Source organism: Terrapene carolina, unplaced genomic scaffold (genome assembly GCF_002925995.2).
Source record: "Terrapene carolina triunguis isolate 2854851 unplaced genomic scaffold, T_m_triunguis-2.0 Scaffold93, whole genome shotgun sequence".
In the NCBI taxonomy this organism is placed as follows: domain Eukaryota; kingdom Metazoa; phylum Chordata; order Testudines; family Emydidae; genus Terrapene; species Terrapene triunguis.
This window is the reverse complement of record NW_020664444.1, coordinates 8,711,963-8,731,184: the sequence shown is the minus strand read 5'-3', so window position 1 is coordinate 8,731,184 and position 19,222 is coordinate 8,711,963. Positions and strand designations below refer to the sequence as shown.

General features: G+C 43.4%; 1 protein-coding gene across 1 annotated transcript in view; it reads right to left on the bottom strand.

Moving 5' to 3' along the window:
- Positions 1-19,222, bottom strand: part of RNF216 (ring finger protein 216) — a 113,260-nt gene that overhangs the window by 78,485 nt on the left and 15,553 nt on the right. Inside the window, exons 2-5 of the mRNA XM_026650583.2 lie at positions 12,014-12,139; positions 10,593-10,726; positions 5,883-6,752; positions 2,308-2,384 (exon numbers count right to left, since the gene is read on the bottom strand). Of these exons, the coding sequence (XP_026506368.1) occupies positions 2,308-2,384; positions 5,883-6,752; positions 10,593-10,726; positions 12,014-12,080 (1,148 nt within the window). The 5' untranslated portion in view covers positions 12,081-12,139. The remainder of the gene's footprint in view (positions 1-2,307; positions 2,385-5,882; positions 6,753-10,592; positions 10,727-12,013; positions 12,140-19,222) is intronic.

Below are 19,222 nucleotides of genomic sequence, written 5' to 3'. Positions count from 1 at the left end.
ATGCATCCGAAGAAGTGGGTTGTAGCCCACGAAAGCTTATGCTCTAATAAATTTGTTAGTCTCTAAGGTGCCACAAGTACTCCTGTTCTTTTTGCGGATACAGACTAACACGGCTGCTACTCTGAAACCAAAAGATAGCTTATTAAAAGGACTAAAAATACAGGCAAGAAGCCTTTGTTGACCCGTCAGTCACCCATGCACCGCAGAGCAGATATTTTAGAGTGCTTACTGGATACTCTATAAACACCCACTCACCTCATTTGTCCTAGATCAACAGAGTCCTAGAAGCAAAAATTGGAGTTTAATCTAGTGAACCCTTGCAGGATAATATGGGTATTTGATAGGAGACTGGTGGGGAAAGGATGCTTCAAAGCATGAATAGGAAAGTGAGAAATTAGTGGCTTCTATTAGGGAAACCAAAGTCCCAAACTCTTGTCTCTGGTGGAGAGATCTTAAAGCACAAACAGCTAATGTGGGAGACTAGGAATTCTATGACCATTAGGTATTGAACATCCTAGGTTCATTGCTGACTGTCCTAATTATGGTTCCACATAACTTGTAGACTCATGCATCCTGACCTTGTTCAATTAATTGCCCTGTGTAGCCAGACAAGAGCTACCTTCATATAAAACGTTGTGAACGCTCCAGCCACTGACCGTTATTTTCAATTTTTGCTTCACTTACTAATCAGCTTTAACATGTTTTAGCCTGTGAAATGGCATCTTCAGGCCATACTGATAGGCTCTACGCTACAGACCCAGGCTGATGAAGCAAAATACTTGGAGCCACTTCCTCTTGTTTCAAAATCCTGCAACTTACCCAGTTCTGCTGATACCAAGATATTAGACTCCTCAACTGCCTAAGTGTCCAGATTTCAGCAAGGAAATGAGGAAGAGGGTGGTGTTGCGTTAATGAAGTACATTAGTCTTTATTAAGTGTTCAGTGGCATTTTGATCCTAGGGTGATCAAGAGATCTCAAATTACAGTGTTTAACACAGAATAATTTTTCTGGAGCCACCAACGCAACTGGCGAAATAATTTAACAATCCTCAGATTGGTTTACTAGTCAAAGTTTCGCTCAAGTTCTAGGCTACCAGCAGCTGATATTTATAAAGTTAACACTATCAACTCACGACGTGTTCGATTTTTCTCTGAATATTTTCTATACACAGGACAAAGCTAACAGGGCAGGCCACTCTGGTGTTACGGAAAACCACATCAAAGCACCAGGAGGCGAGTCCAGGAGTCATGTCAGCTTTATAAGGAGTACATGCGAAGTCAGGCACAAGTTGGAGTGCAGGAACAAGCAGGAAACTAATTTTTCAAATCAGATAGGCAAAGAAAAGTCAAGCCCATCACCGACTTTTTTAAAGCAGCAGGGGGAGGAAAGCTAGTAAAACATCATCAGGACAGTCTATAAATATTAAGGGTATAAACATGAAGGATGGAAAGAAACTATCTAAATGTTTATTTAGAAGCAATGGAATATATTTAAGGGAAAATCAGCTTGAGGGAATGTAGGAAAACATCTTCCTGAATGCGAGATCTTGTAGGCTATAGAGTATCTCCCAAGGGAAGGAATGGAAACCTCTGTACCTGGACATTCAAAAGCAGGCTAAATAATGTACTAGAAAAATAGAGCACAATCCTGCATGACCTAATAGGACTTTTTAACTTTGTGACACTATGAACATTCCAAAAGTGAGAAGATATATGGTACCAACATACCACTCAATTTTGCCAAGAACCCAGAAAAGTATTATTTTAAGCTCTACTTGTACCTGCTCTAATGTAGCAAGAGAGCTTTAGCCGTTCTGGAATGATTCAGTCTCCTTTGAGCAATGCTTTACAAAAAGTCATCTCTGTGCTTTATTGCCGCCTAGACACCTACTGGCATTTTTCTAGAAGTTTGTTAGTAATGAAACAACTCTAGCTGCGACACAAAGATTTGAACGAATAGAAAAGCTGAAGGCAGAGTATTTTTCATGTTACCAAGAATAAGGGTGGTGGAGCTAGAATGTAATGACAGGCAGTTTTGCTGAGCTGGGACAATGCCGTGTGTGTGTGTGGGGGGGGGGGGGCGCTTTGTTTTCAAGATGGATTCTATTACGATTAAGGAAGGATCTGTGCTTCTAGACACTCATGTCAATGCAGACTTCCTCCCCGGCACATTTTGAAGCAATATGATTAGGGTCAGGACTATGAATCTGTGACTGTAGCCAACTTATTTGTTATTTCATGAGTAAATAGTCCCATTAACCAATTTACTGCTATGTGAGAAGCTCGGACTCTCAGCTCTGTACTTACACATTTAGGTCATAGCAGTTCTTGATGTGAATTAATTCCTCAACATACTCTTTCCTCACATCTGGGAATCTTGCTTCCTATGGTGGGAAAAGCAAAAGGTTTGTTATATTGGAAATTAAAGTCATAGAAAAAAAACCTAGTACCAATATTAGTAGGAACAAAATATATATAGCTTAGCTAGCATGTCCCCTCCTTCAGGTGTCAGAGCATCGTCTATGAGAAATTTAAGCTTAACCAGCCTGGAGAGTGGCAACTATAGAATTCAGGCTCCCCCATTCACTATCTACTCACCACACCCACCCACCCCTTTGCACAAGAGGTTAGGCCAGCTACCCTTGGACACACTGGGGGGGGTGGTACTGAAGGAAGGCTCTATGAAGCAAGGGTAGCTATTGTTCAATAGTTTCCTGTCCTAAGTAGTTTCATCTTTTCTGCTAAGACTCGCAACACTCAAACACAATCAGTAAAAGGAGTCCACTCCAAGCACCCAGGCGTCTGTCAGTGATAAGATAAACCAGAACCGAGAAGACCAAACTTTTCTTATAGTTTTTGTACAAGCTTTTCCAGCATTCTTCTTACAAAAGGCACCACCCTATCCCTGGAGGGACAGGGAGTGTAAACCTGATCACGTACAGCATTTTGACTTGCAAGACTGTCAAAAAACGTAGTAGTTCAAGAACAAAAGTCAACTTTGTTATGTTCAAAGTTAAGCCCAAAGCGAACCGTGAAGAAGCACAAAGGGATCTCACAAAACTGTGTGACTGGGCAACAAAATGGAAGAAGAAATTCAAAGTTGATAAATGTCAAGTAATGCACGTGGGAAAACATAATCCCAACTATACATACAAAATGATGGGGTTTAAATTAGCTGTTACCACTCAGGATAGATCTTGAAGTCATTGTGAATAGTTCTCTGAAACTCAATGTGAAGCAGCAGTCAAAAAAAGCTAACAGAATTTTAGAAACTATTAGGAAAGGGATAGATATTTTCTGCCTTATCATAATGCCACTATATAAATCCATGGTACACTCAGACCCTGACTACTGCATGCAGTTCTGGTTTGCCGGAAGCTGGGAATGGGCGACAGGGGATGGATTGCTTGATGATTACCTCTTCTGTTCATTCCCTCTAGGGCACCTGGCGTTGGCCACTGTCGGAAGACAGGATATTGGGCTAGATGGACCTTCGGTCCGACCCAGTATGGCTGTTCTTATGTTCACCTCGTCTCAAAAAAGATACATTAGAATTGGAAATGGTACAGAGAAGGGCAACAAAAGTGATTAGGGTTACAGAACAGCTTCCATACGAGGAGAGATTAAAATATGCCAGGGGATAAGGAGTATTTCTAACTCCAGATTGTAGCACAATCTGTTATTGTTGCAGAGCTTAGATGACCGCTCCATTCCACTAGGCATTGCACACATGGAGTAGAAGACCATAACTGCCTTGAAGGGCTTACAATCGTAGAAGACAACACAGAAAAAGGGTGGGGGAAGGAATATAAAGCTAAGCAAAGGATGGTTTTCCAGTATCAAGTTAGTGTCGTGATTTTATGTTATTATAGGCAGTCCTACCAGCCCCACCTTTTCCTAAAGTTACCTGACACTTCCCATTGTACGACTGTTTTCAGTTGCTTATGAAACTTTGTAAAACTGTTTGAGATGAAATCTACATGCCAGGCGTCTGCCTCTGGCTGACTGTTTTGGAAAATTTCAGCCAGAAGGTTCAACGTCTCCAAGAACGAGGCTAGGGAAAAATACGTTTTGCCCATGTTAAAAGATTTCTAGAGACATTTTGTTCGCGGGAAGGTCGGCCAGCACATCCCTCGGCCTGCGCCGCTTCCCGCAGCCCCCATTGGCCTGGAGCGGCGAACTGCGGCCAGTGGGAGCTGCCGATCTGCTGAACCTGCGGACGTGGCAAACAAACCGGCCCGGCCCGCCAGGGGCTTTCCCTGAACAAGCGGCGGACCAGCTTTGAGAACTACTGTTCCATGCTTTGGAGCAGGAACCTGAAATCTGGCAGGGGGTGATCTTTGTGCCTTTTTCAACCCCCATGAAAATCCATCCAAATTTGGCCAAATTGTAAGTTTTTTGGGGGGTTGGGAGAATTAGGAGGAGGAGTCAGTTTGCACATGCTCATTAAGGATTTGCTAGAGCTTCACAGGTAAAGTTGCCAAAGACTGTCTGCACTGGGCATGCTCCAGTTTGCATGTGAGCAGGACTTTCCCTACAATTGCAGATCTGGGGGGCTGCAGGCTGTGCCAGGGTGAGGCACCAGAAATGAGCACAGGGAGCCTGCATCTCCCGTGTTCTGAATGACACCCTCAACCCTCCCGCTTAGCCTAGGCAGGATGAAGGAGAAAGTTACTTAATTTGAATGCAGAGGAGACAGGAGCTGGATGTGGCAGGGAATGGGGAGGGAAATCTGGAAACAGCTGTGCAAGGAGACTGGGAGTGGGATGGGAAGTCTGGAGAGGTGAGACTAGGATTGGCTGGGCAAGGAGATTGGGACAAGAAGGCAGGACTGGGACAGGGCAAAGAGGATAGGGCAGAAGGAAGGGAGTCAAACTTGGGAGGAAATGGGTAGGAGAATCTGTGCCCACTAGAGAACACTCTCCTTCAGAACTGGGAACAGAACCCAAGATTCCCAAGTCCCACCATTCCTCTGCTGTCAGACATCTGTGAAAGCTACTGGCAAAGAGTCTCATCCACCTCTAGAGCTGGTCCACATAGAGGATGACAACCTTCTACTGCTATCATTTATTCTGTTGGCTCAAGTAATATGGATCTAAAGGTGCCAATCCTGCTGATGACCCATGTGAATGTCAATATGATGCCACATGATGGAATTTGTTTTTCAGATGGCTTTTTTAAAAATTTAGGAAGTTACACTCAACAAATCTGTATTAAAAAGAACAGCATTCAGGATGCAAACTCAAGCACTCAGAAGTTAGGAAATGCTAGAATTAAGGTTGCCCGGGCAACCTTAATTCAGCCCCTTTGTTTTTATGCATTATAATGCAGTCTATAATTATAGGATCACATACCATTATTTCCACAGGACCTCTGCTTCATTCAGTGCACAGAATGAAACTGCTCTGGAGATGAATCAGGGCTGTGTAGTAAAGGAGACATGTCTATAGGACCCCCGATTCATTTGTTGCTGAAGTCAGAAAGTGTAGTGAACAAGGCAGGAGATTGCAGGAGGGTCTCATGGTAAGGACAGCTGAATGCTACCCTGGAGAACTGAATTCGATCCCTGCCTCTGCCACAGAGTTCCTGTGAAATATACTCAGTTTAAATGACTTTTGCCTAACTTTTCACAAGTGGTCACCAATTGTGTGTTCTTCATTTTCTGGGTGTCCAACTTGAGACCCTGGGGTCTGATTTGACCAGGTAACAGGCACTCACAGTTACAACTGAAATCAATGAGAGCTGTGCTTTGAACTCGTGAAGGGCTGTATCAGGACATATTCTGTCAAAAAAACCCAATCATTTTTAAAGGCTATAAATGCACAGTGTGGGCAAGTGAATGAGGTGACTTCCTCAGCTAACACAGCACACAGATTACTTACTGTTTCTTTGATGAGCAGGGCAGTGAGGTCTTCGTCCTGCCCAGCGGCTCCTTGCTCTGGAACGTTACCAGAGCCAGGATCATGTGATCCCTGTGCAGGGAAGGCTGGGCCTGGCTGTTCATTGTCTATTGCTGCCCACTGGCCTCTCATTTCCTCTGGTGGATGAGCTGGTTGAGGAGAAGCAGGGCCTGGAATCCCATCCTGTTGTGGTTCAGGTCTGGGAAAGGCTGGCCCAGGGTTCTCCTCCCGGTATGCCCTTAGCAAAGATCCCAGTTCTGCTTCAGGCTGCCCTTGCTGCGGAGCACAACAGCTTGCTACAGTATGTGGCTCATTGTCTACAGGCTGGAAATAAGGATGATCCAACCGACTGTTGTCTCTGGTGGCCTGTCTGCTTGCTGCTGCTGCAGCAGCAATTGCTCCTCTGAGGTTTTGTAAGAGCTCTTGATCCAAGTCTTCATCCTCCTGGTCCTGTACTTCCAGATTTTCCTCCCATATAGGTAGGAAGCCAGCTTCCTCCAGGTTGATTATTTCCCTTTCACCAGTGGGTCGTGGACTTGTCTTTATTGCTTGAACCACACTTGGCCCAGGCTCTGAATCACCCCCTCTTTCAACCCTGTGCCTACAGTGTTCAGAGGGTCCAGGCAGCTGTGAGGCATGGTTTCCATTCTTGTCTCTGCTTGGCCCCGCACCATTCTCCCCCATGTGGTTACAATGGGCTCTCTGGCACACCACAAAAGGCCGAATCCCCTCTTGCAGATGTAAGCTCTTCAATGCCATGTCACCCTTAGATACTTCTCCCAGCTGGTTCACACCTTGCCACTGAGCAGCAGATCTGATGACATTGGGACGTGGAATCTGCTGTTTTGGGGTCTAGAAAGAAAAGAAAACTGAATAGTGGGAGCTCTCCATTTTTGCACACACCATGGAGTGGTCTGTCTAGATGACCTGTGCATCCAACTAAAATTCTGGCCTGAGGCAGGGGAAGTAAGACGTTTAGCAAGCAGTATGATAAGGGCTCGAATACTCATTACAGGCAACTTGCCCTACCTTATATTTCACGGTCTTCTCGCAACACAGTTCAACTGTACTTTAACTCTGACCAAAACTAATAGTAAAAGATGTCCGGGCAAATTAAGTACACATGATTTGAATGGACTCCTATCACACTGCACTGCTCACCCTTTAAAATAAGAAGTGGGAACTCTGACCAGTTTGATAACCACACCTCAGTTCACCAATTCACTTAACAGGCAGCAGGAACCAGAACGTCATGTGCTAGTCCCAGCCATTGTTTCTGCTTTGAGCAGACTGAGGTTTGCAACCCACGAATCGAGGTTGAAGAGCCATTCCTACTTTCTTCCAAACACTTGAATGGAATGGTCACTCTGTTAAGAAATCTGTTTTGCTAGACACCTGTAGTTGCTTTAATGGGGAAAAAATTGGACAACTTAGAGGATTTTTTTAAATAGCTTGAAGGTGAAATATGCTTTGTAAGAACAATCTAAGTAAGTTGCAGCTTTTGAACTTGTTCTGTATGCCGACATGTGCAGGTGAGAAATAATGTTATAAGGTAGAATATGCTTTGCCTGAATATCGTGTGTTTGTATTTCTGCAGCTTTAGAAAAATGTAACTAAAAACTGAGAATGTTTTTAGATCATCAAAAAGCACATTTAGAAGACCAGTAGTTTTAGATAAAGCAAAAGGTTTTGTAACCCATTAGAACCCAGGCTCTCGCAGTCTGGTTCAAGTCGTGTTTTCTCTTGCAACATTAACTGTCAAAAACAGTGAGGGAGCTGATGTCTGCCTCTGAGGATTCATTAAGTCTTGCAGGGATAGGACTCTAAAAATCAGGTAATGGCACTATGTGCCATAAGTGTGTCTTGCATTTTAGACGTATGAGACAAGCTTCATATCCCAGGGAACTTGTGCATATTTAGGATACAAGACATTACGAGGAAAGGTGATGGACAGACAAGAGTTACAGCAACAGGGTAATGTTGTGGTGGTGTTAATGCCCACTCAATGGTTACACTCTCTCCTACACTAACATTACATTCAGTGGAAAAGTATAGTTCATAAGCCCTTCACAGAAGAGACTTAAGAAATTTGAAGAACAGGGTTTGTGTGGCACCGAGAGCCAGGGAGGCGGATGCATGTGTTAGGGGCCATGTGGAGGAATATATTCAGATGCAAGTGGGAGGAGACAGGAAGTGGTTAATTTTGCACCCTGGGCAGAGTAAATTGACAAGAGTCGGAGGAAAGAGAAACAGAAGAGTAGGAAGAGAGATACGGAGAGAGAACTATACATATTCTGTTAAGGATTTGAGGTTAAGTTATTTAAGTCATTTTAGTTCACTTAAAATCCAGATTTCAGGATCCAAGTTAAGAGTACAACAAGGTTAAAAGTTTAGCCACAAAGCTTCTTTGGTTAACTGTAAAACGCGAATGTTTACATTTTCTTCAAGTATTATGCTTCTGTTTTATTTAGAGAAAAACAATGAACATACCATAACCTACTAAATATCCAACCATCTCAAGAGATCCACTTACAACTCAGGCTTGGTCTACACTTACCCCCCAATTCGAACTAAGGTACGCAACTTCAGCTACGTGAATAACGTAGCTGAAGTTCGAAGTACCTTAGTTCGAACTTACCTCGGTCCAGACGCGGCAGGCAGGCTCCCCCGTCGACTCCGCGGTACTCCTCTCGCCGAGCAGGAGTACCGCAGTCGACGGCGAGCACTTCCGGGTTCGACTTATCTCGTCCAGACAAGACGCGATAAGTCGAACCCAGAAGTTCGATTTCCAGCCGCCGAACTAGCGGCTGGGTATAGACGTACCCTCAGTTGTCCCCTCTGACATGGAGAAAGCATGGATCCTTTTTGTAGTACACCTGGCACCCTGTGTTCCTAAACTGTACTAAACCCTTAGATTGCTTAGTCAGGAGAATTCAGGGTGACAATGCTCTTGGACTTCACTTTTCCCCAGCAACAGTACTGACAGCAACCTCAGAGATATTTCTGTATTGACCCCCCGCCCCCAGGAAAAGATACCCACCTACAAGAAACTAGAGAGAAAATGTTGGGAAGGTGGTGTGGCAGAAGTGGACCTGGTAAGCAATAAACTATAATAATTGTATTAACACTGTGTGAGACCAGGTCAGCAAAGGGAGATTGTGTGTTCTGGGTTTTAAGGCTTTCCCATGTGAATGCGCTCCTCTAACTTATATTGGAGCTGTGGGAAGAACAAACGAGGAAAGCAAAACAATGCCTTCCCCAATCAGAACACCTAGGCACATACTAGAAAGACAATGGGGCCCAACTGTTAACTTCAGAGATATTGTATCTTGTCTCCAACTGTAAACCTTGTTTCGTAGTGCTGGGACCTACCAGCTCAAAGGGATTCAAACAGTTTAAAAGTGGATTCCTGAGAAGGTAAGGGCACTTGTCAGGAGCTGTCTAGGGAGACTGGCTGGTGAAAGAGAGACAGGCTCCATGGAGGAATCTATGGAATTGGGCCTTCCCAGATCCAGGGAGTGGTAAGCAAGCATTATATTTAGGCTAATTTACTGTTTTAAAGATGTTTCTCTGAAATGTTTTTGTTCTAAATAAATAATATACCTTGATCACTAATTACCACTGTCGTTGCGCCAGAGGAACTAGAATTGCAGAGTCTGAGTCTAGATCAGACCTGCTAAAGCGATCATGGTTAACACACTGGGGACTGCATCCCAAACCCAGTCAGAGTGAGAAAAATGCTCCTTTCCACCCCAAGAAAGAGGTGCCGGCCCAAGACCTAGAGCAGTGTATGTGGAGAGGAGAGGAAAGGTGTTAGAGGAAAGCAGCAGTCAACAGCCCCACAATTGCATACCTTGGCAAAAGCTTACTGCATACAAAACTGAAGTCAAGAATGCAATGCATTCAACATTGTGCCAGGAACATATGCACCCAAAGTATAATATGTAGGCATCAAACCAGGGCACTGGTATACTACATGGAAATGGTTAAATTTAAGACCGTATGGCATTGCTTGATCCTTTTCATGTTGAAGATTAAAGCCAAACAGTCATTGCACACTTACCCTACACTGCTTTGCTCCTAAGAAGGCTGGAAACACAGAGTCAGTTTACCACAGGTTCCCTTATGTGTCAGTGGTCAGGACATTCTGGCTATTAATGCTCAGATTTGATCACTGAGACATGCCATATGCCTAAGGGATTGGATGGTTAAATACTCAAATATATCCCCACTTCCCTAAATGCAAGTCCAGAAGTTTACTGGAAGCAGTGGGCAAGAATTTTGTGCCCTTGACTGCAGAAGTGGCCGACACATGCCCATAAGTCAAGCAAAGTTCATGACCACTCATTTTAAATATGGAGCAGCCCTAGGAGACTACACATCCCAGTATACAGTGCTCCATCTTCTTGGATTAAAAGAAAATCATTATATGTTGGGAACTGTAATCTTTGTTGGCTACACCACTGTCTTAAGCCGCATGGCTTTGTTAACCTCACTTTACCCAAATAAGATGGAGGAGTTGTGATCCTGAAGAGTTGCCAATGCAGCTAACACTAAGCTCAGGTGCTCCTGCTGAATAAGCTACCACAGTGGTCACTGTGAGCTCTGAAGAAGCATGCTATTCACCTGCACAATAGATTATTTAGAGAGGCAAAGAACAATGTGGTAACTTGTACAACGTATGAAAATCACCTCCAGCAGGATGACTACATCGTCGTCATCTTCCTCCTGCCGCTGCTGAACTGGCGTGTCTAGCAACAAAGGCAATTCTTCATCGGAGGAGTCCGATATGGTGATAAGTCCTTCATCTCTCCTCTTTATCCAGTCTGCAGTAAGACAGAGAACATGATCTATTTGCTAAAGATTTGCAGCAGCTCATAAAATATTTAGATCCTACAATTTCAATCTAAAAAAAAAAAAAAAAAAGTTCTAGAGTTTGCATTGCAATAATGGGGAAAGGATCTCAAAGGCACTAGTGCCAGTGCACTTCATTGGTACGGCCATCTCCTTGCCAGTCAGCATACGAACGTAAAGAAATCTGTACAAATGCAGACAACAGCAGAAGACACCTCAAGCAGAAGCATATGTAAAAAATACATTTACTCTTTAGTGCTGTGTAAATCCTCATCTCAGATTCCAGCAGGAGCCGGTTTAGGGAATGGCATAGCAGCACAGGCTGCTGAAAGTGCTAATAGATACTCTAGTCTCAGTGCTCAGCTTCTTCAAATTCATTTCCACAAGGAATGGGATAGGAGGCACTGCATACACGAGGCTCCAGCACGGTCAACATCTTAAAGGCTGTTCATTTGATTGATCATTTGAGCAGGTGTTGGAGGAGGGAAAGGATCCAAGTGCCGTTCATTCTCTTATGAAAGCAAAGAATGATCTAGCAGGAATCTGAGTGAATGAGGTAGGATCACTGGCTTTAGGAAATCTACTACTCCAGCCAAAAGTGTATTCTGCCAGGAAGTGGTGGCCTTATCTTACAAGGCTCTTTGCAAGAATGGGATAAGAACACAGAAATAAGCATAGTTACTGGAACCTTGAACACACTTTTCATCCAGAGATTTATGGTTTCTCTACATGACAGATAGCACTTATCCCAGAGGCAAAGCATGGATTTGATACTCAAGATTTTGGTTCAACCTTCAGTAATCCGATACAACAAAAAACTGCCATGACAGCCCATCACTTTCCTACAGAGAACAGATTTATCCCTTTATCTCCAAATACACAAAGACACTGGTATTTTAAACTCCACTTGTGAAGGAACAAATGCCAACTTACATAGTCCTATCAGGACATGAACGCAAAGCCAGCCTCCATGCCAGGAGACCCTTAACAGGTGGGCTGCATTACCAGCCCCTCAAAGATTTGCAAAAGTAGCTCTATTCTGAGTGGCTATTTCCAGGAGCTTAGCAAACAGCCTGAAGAAAGTGGAATGGGAGAAGGAGAAATTCAGCCATTTCTTGGCAACCAAATGAGTATGCGATTTGGTGCAGCAGAGCATGCGAACACCTTACGTATTACTCACACAGCTTTCAGAGGTTTACTGCTTGCAAGCACTAGCGTTCGGATCTAGGGACTTTGCAAGTGCATGAGAAGTTACTTACCTTTCCCACTGTGGCTACGGAAACTGTTCAAGTGAATTACCTCTTCGTTGCCACCTCCCTCTGCCATTTTAAACAGCTGTGCATATGAGCATCAATACCTGAGCATGGCAATCACAACTTCAGGACCTGGAAAACAAGACCGAAATGGGAGTGAACACCTAGATGGTCCCATCTTGTTCTCTCTTCAGAGCCCACACCACACATGGACAATTTCAGTTCAGGAAGGACTGTGTTCCAAAACCCTACTGCAACTGTGCTCAGTTGAATTTTTTCAATTGCAGGTTCTAGAAATGCAGAATTACTTCAGGAAAAGCACACACATTTTAAGGGAGCTAAGCCTGTGACATGGTGATCATATTAAGCAAAGAGAAAACAAGCCACTTGAGGTGCATAGGTGATTTTTTTGGACGCTATTGGAGTCAAGCAAAAGGTAAAGGTGGCCCTTCACTAGAGAGAATCAGTGTTTGGATAGTTACTGTACTAGTCAGAACTAAGACAGGTAGTATCTCGGGCCATTTTAAAGGCAGACCTCACCATTACCCCTCACCTGATTGTGATACAGCCTCATCTACAGTCCTTAATTCACTGATGGAATCTGCTTCTCAGATTTATTGTTTCCACCACCGGATTGAGAGGGCCATTCTTGAAGCCAAAGGCCTAGTAATTTTAAATGTCATCCAAAGAAAGGAACCATTTAAACTTGGTGGTTTTTTTTAGTGTTCTGGCACAGAAGCCAGGAAACTCAGATAACAATTAAATCTCTCCTTTATTACTAGTTTTCAGCCAAGATCACAAATCATTCAACAGGTGGGATGCCTATTCCAGTATAGAAAGACGTGACAGGAAAGAAAACTAGATGGTAAGAAGCTGCCACTCTTCTGATCTGGAAAAGAACAATGGAGGAGGAGAAGTAGGATTTCAAAAACCACCACCACCAGCAAAACAAAGGACAGGGGAAACCATAGAAAATAGCTTCCACAGAGCCGCTCTAGGGAGTGACTGTTACACCACTGAATCTGTTCTAGGAGTTTGCAAAGATGCTCACATGGGTGCATTATAGAGAAGGCTACGTTTATGTCATGGAAATCACGGAATTAGTGACTTCGAGACCTCAGTGACATTCTCTGTTTCAGCCCCAGGAACTGTGGGACTCAAGCTGGCAGCCAGTGGGTCCCTGGCAGGGTTCCAGCGACAGGTGTCAGACTCCTGAGGGCCCCCCCCCCTCAGGGTTCCAGGGATGGAGACAGCCTTGCATGGGGGGTGTGCGGAGGGAGGGAAGGGGGGGGCGGACACTTTGGAAGAGTGGCTGGGGTGTCCCATTTTCTCTTTGGGAAATATGGTCACCCCGCAGCTCCCAGCCACCATGGTGACAGGGGAAATCATGGAGCTGCAGCAGCAAAAGTCACAGACAGGTCACGGGTTCTGTGAATTTTTGTTTATTGCCCGTGACCTGTCTGTGACTTTTACTAAAAATAACCATGAGAAAACCTTAGCCTTAATTATAGATGCAGAGTAGAAGCGCACACATGCTTCACAGAGAAGGAATCGGACTTAGAGGACTAAGTGTTCATACACTTATCTGAATAGGCCTCCCTGATACAGACTAAGCATCTTTGGGGTCCTCCAGGCCCTACTTGGCCAACCCTCCCGCGCGCACACCCACACCCAGTCTTTGGCAGAAAATTCTCAATGCTCCTCACAACAGGACATGATCCAGTTCTCTTTTGTTCTGAGGATTAGGCTAAAGTGACTGAAAGGAGATGAGACCAAGGAGGCATGAGATGCTATGGAGAAAGTGACAAACTGGCTTTAAACCACCTGATCCTGGTGGGAGAGATGGGTAGCTCATTTAAGGATCCCTAAAGGAAAAACTCTAAACTTAAACTACCAGAAATGCCACTCTCAGTCTTCAGAGGTAAACCAAAGAATGACAGACTATCTGGTGGGGTTTTCTGCTGCCATCTGCTGGTAGAAAACACTATTTGTGTAGGCTGGTAACTGAACAAAACTGTAGCAATTGAAATAATGGTACTGTGTTATCAGTTGATAAACCCCACCACCACTACTATCCTTACGTTATGAAGCAAGCCATATCACAGTTTTTTTCTAGAGCCAATAAGAGGCCCCAATACTAAGAGATGGTATCTGTGCTATGAACAAAGCAGTGAACGAGAATTATTCAGAAGTTGAACTCGGAAGCAATTTTATCTACTGGTAGAACAGTTTCCCCCCTCCCCCCCATCTTGATTTTCTACGAATCTTTAAACTGTTTGAGAACACACAATGAAATCCCAAATTCCAACAGATATTGATGAGATGAGAGAGAACCTGAGGGTTAAGAGACATTTTGCCGCTCATTCCCATTAACATGACTGCTCTTGGCACTTCATTCATCTAGTTGGGGCTTTCAGGTATGTATCAGGGTACCGTGTACTACAGTTTCCCTGGCAGCAACCACACAGAATACAAATACGTATTATTCCCCTGTTGATGGCACACCCACACCAACACTCCAAACAGGCAAGTGAAGGAATACCGGGAACTAGTTGTCTTTCACAGACTTTGTTCTTAACACCAGGAAAGTGCCCTCAGATCATGCTTTACTTTCCACAAGAGATCAGATTCCTTTATAGGACAGAGGATTTTGGCTTGGATAACGTTTCTCACATCTGCCATTATAGAATGTGCAAGATTGCACCAATCTGACTATTCCAGTACAAAAGAGTATCTGGACTATGAACTCAAAGAAAACGTCCAGAAACCATTCCAGCATAAATAACCGATTTCCATCTTAGAGAAACAAGATGGGTAAGGTAATAATCTTTTACTGAATCAACTAAAGAAGAGATCTGTGTAGCTCAACAGAAGCTGGTTCAATACAAGATTACCTCACCCACACGGTCTCTCTAATATCCTGGGACCAACAATGCTACACCACCACGACAAACAGATTTCCATCTTGTTTTTTGTGACAATCCATGGCTATTTCAGTTGCAGGAGGGAGAGGAAACACCGAAGACAAGGTGGCAGCCAAGCAAACCAAATGACCAGAGAGCAGTGGCACTCAACCTTTCCAGAGTACTGTACCTCTTTCAGGAGTCTGATTTGTCTTGCATACCCTCAAGTTTCACCTCACTTAATTCCTTGCTTACAAAATCAGACACAAAAATACAAAAGTGTCACAGCACACTAGTACTGAAAAATTGCTGACTTCCTCATTTTTGCCATATATTTATAAAATAAATCAATTGGAATATAAATATTGTATTTACATTTCAGCATATAGTCCGTATAAACAAGTCATTGTCTGTATGAAATTTTAGTTTGTACTGACTTTGCTAGTGCTTTTTATGTAGCCTGTTGTAAAACTAGGCAAATAGCTAGATGAGTTGCTGTACCCTCTGGAAGACCTCTGTGTACTCCAAGGGGTACATATACCCTAGTTGAGAACCACTGCCTTAGAGTCTAAGTTATGTGATCACACATGGTGGGGCAAGGTGGTGAGGGTGGTGGGCTGGTGCCTTTTGTTTGTTTGTTTTGTTTTTAAACCACAAGTCTGGAGTACCTTGCTTTGAAGAGTTCAAACTTGTAATAGGAGAAGTTTGTGATGTTTAGATATATTTAATTAAGTTGACACAGAAGTTAACTCCTGACAGAGAGGACCTGTAAAAGTATAAATTAGAACAGCTCTTCTGCACAGGAACCACCCAAGACACTTTAGTCTCTAGGTGCTTTGAAAGTCACATGTGCCACGTGTCTACTCCCATCATGCACCAGTACAAACAGATGCTCCCCCCACATCTCAAAACCCCATCACCAGAGTGAATAGAAAATGGCACATTGCACGTTTGTTTTTTTTACATACTAGACAATAGCTTGGTTATCACACCACCTAACAACTCCTGTCCTTCCCATTCCCTGTTCCCCAAACTCCCAACTTCAAATACGTATGTTTTAATATGAGCTCGAAGCCCAAAGTTTAGTCCTTTAGGTAAAAAGGGTTCCTTTTTGATGTAAGAGCGGATTGCTCACTGCGAGGGTGGAAAGGTGATCTATATTACAGACATGAAGTATGCACTCTTACGGAGGGCAGAAGGAACACAGTTGAGAACTTGTTGCCAGTCATTTGAAAATTGGTACATGTCAGTCCCTAGGATTCTACTTTACTACTGTAGACAAATCGCAGTAACGGCAGTAGCCACAGAAAGAGGAAGGAAACAGTTAAAGTACATCCAAGCAACTAGCCACCTTTAGCACCTGCATAAGAAATACAGAGGCAAAACAAAGAATGAACTTCACAAAGTCTAAAGCACGTATTGGATCTCAGCACTAGAGACTCCGCTAACTCCCAGCTAGGAAAACAAGCCTTAGCTACAGGGCAGTGTGCAAATACACAGCTGCAGAGCCCATGACTGTAGACAAATAAGCATGATTGAGAGTTGAAAGCAGTGTTTTCAGATCAGCAGAGCAAGGATCTTGCTCAATACAAATTTAACAGCACCAGCAGTAGGATTCAATGCTCTAGGAAAACAGAGCAGTTTTCCCTCAATGTCACAGTCCACCACACCCAGACCCACTGCACCAGACAGAACACCCCAGTTTAAGTAATTGAGCCCAATATCAAATAAAAAAAAGTGAATGGTTCTCTTTGCGCCATACAAGAGTTAATGTTGCACACAGGGCATAATTAATAACCTACTGAGGAGGACTCTGACACTAACTGTTGGCACTACTGGGGGAGGGAAATAGCCCTTACTATAACTATCATCTTTTTAACAAAGACAGCATTGTGTCACTCTGTAGACACGGCCAAAAATTAACCAGCCCCTGGGCTGCCAGTTGTCACTATTTAGTATAAATATTCTCCTGTTTAAGGTCTTGTCTACATTACAAGTTGCTTCATTTCAGCTTGCACTGATGCAACTGATTAAAGCAAGATGCAACAATGTAGTGCATCCATATTAGCGATAGAGGGACATAGTGTAAACAGGCCGTGCACAGTATTCCCTGCTAGCAATGCAGGGCCTGTGGATTGTTGCAATTACCCAACCTTGGCTGCTTTCGGAGCCTGCATGCAGCTAACAGGCAAGTGGCTTGTCAGGTGACAGCCAGCGCTCAAGCTGTCAAAACTGCCACCAAAAGGTGGGCAGCAGCATTTTGGGATTGCATAGGGAGGACTAATTGCACCATTGTCACTGCCCCACGACCACCGCAAAAGAGCCCCCAGTGACACTGCAGTGAGTACTCCATGTCACAGTAATCTGTTTTGCTCAGAGGAAGGGCAAGCGACTGCAAGCACCTGTGTGGTGTTTTACAGGTATGCTAGGGGTTGCAACAGTATTGGCAATATGCTTTAGTGCAGAAGAGCTTTCAGAGAACTTCTCCTCCCAAACCCCATCCAAATCGGTCAACAACAACTTAGCTAGTCCTGTTCCCACCTCCGCAACATGACCCGTCTTGCTGGGAACTAAAACATTGGTGTCCATATCAGAAAGTTACTGCTCAAGGCAAAAAACTAAAAACCGGGATTTTATTCTCCATAACCAGCTCAGTTTCACCCAGAGGGAAAAAACTCTTCCAATTATTTCACAAGGGGAAAAAATAAAAAAACAGAGTGGACAAGTTTTTAACATCCTGAGGAGTAACGGCAAGCAGATACACAGACAGATCATATCTCAAGCAAATTTAAAGGAGGCAAACCTGCCCTCCCCTACGGTAGAACGACAGGTGCACATACATCCAGAAAATGAAGGAGCTTTGCCATCCATTACATTTTTTTTCATTCTGAATTTCACTGCCATGTACCATCAAAACAACTTCATAAGTAAAGGCCAGGCTCAGTGCAGTGCCAACTTTTTCCATCTTACCACTTTTCTTTTCATGAAGGGCAGTGATCAAAAAGCCAAAGGTGAATCACTCTAAAAAGGTAAAACCAGACTTTCACCCAGAACAAGCCATTCATTAATATCCTAATAAGGGTTCATTTCAAGAACCTACAAGCATGGACAGACAAGTTCCACCAAGCGGCATGAATAAGAAATTGATGAGTTTGTAGTGCCAGGCTGGCAACAATTCGATAGGCAACAAAGATCAAAGAACCCTACAGTTTTACACTGAATGAACACCGTCTTTCACTGCATGAAGCAAATGAGCAAAAAACATGAAAAAAAAGTTACACTGCACCCTCATTTGCAGGACTTTAGTCTGGTTATAAGTAGGTTTATACTTCCCTTGTAACTAACCATGATCACCACCACAATTACAATATAGTCCATTTAAAGGATACTAACAAGAGGATTAAACCTGTCCAAAAAAAAGAGAGAAGAAATACACAGAAATATGGCAGCCAAGCTATTCTGTCCCTGTACTCCCACCAACACAGGAGAAGATTGAACTGGGATTTAAAGATTAAAGTTTAAAGATTAGCTAAAAAGTAAACAATGTTCCTCAGAGAGCACTATGAACAGACGATTTTCCTGGAGAGAGAGTTTTTGCTATTTGTATGGGGTTTTCCACATATCAACCAAGGGGGACGGAGCAGGGGGAGGACACTTCCTTTAGGCTAAAAACCTTTGAGAGGATGATGCACAACTTGTACCATGATTTTGCAGCCTCTGTGAGCAGCTTACAGTATATTAAAGGAACACCATAAACAAACAAACAAAATGGAATATCACTGAAGCTCCCCTACACTTCTTACATAACCAAGATGAGATTAAAGAGTTATTTCTCTCCATTTCTGTTTGTTTACTCTGCATATTTGACAGCAATGCCTGTCTAGCCAGTTTCACTGTATAGTCAGCATCCACTACTGTCTGTAGGTCTTTCACACTGAAATAAGGGAGACAAAAAACATTAATAGAACAGTGTGATTGTAAAACCACAAAGACTGGCAGGGCACTTAAACAGGTGTAGTACCTAAAACTACTTTTAAATTTTTATACCGATTAGACTTCAAGTTGGCAGTGTCCCTCTACTTACTCCTAGACTCGTAGGTGTACTTTCCAGTCATGGTCCATGCCTAAAGACAGCATGATCTGCAAAGCTTTTTGCTGTCCCAATTACAGCTAAGAGCTGAAGAATCTACTCTAGTGTACTGAATATGTGGAGATCATTGATTACTGGAACTTCTGAGGACTGTCAAAAATCCTTATGAAAAATACCATGAATTTGCAGTGGTGACTTAAGTTGAATTTAAAAAAAAAAAAA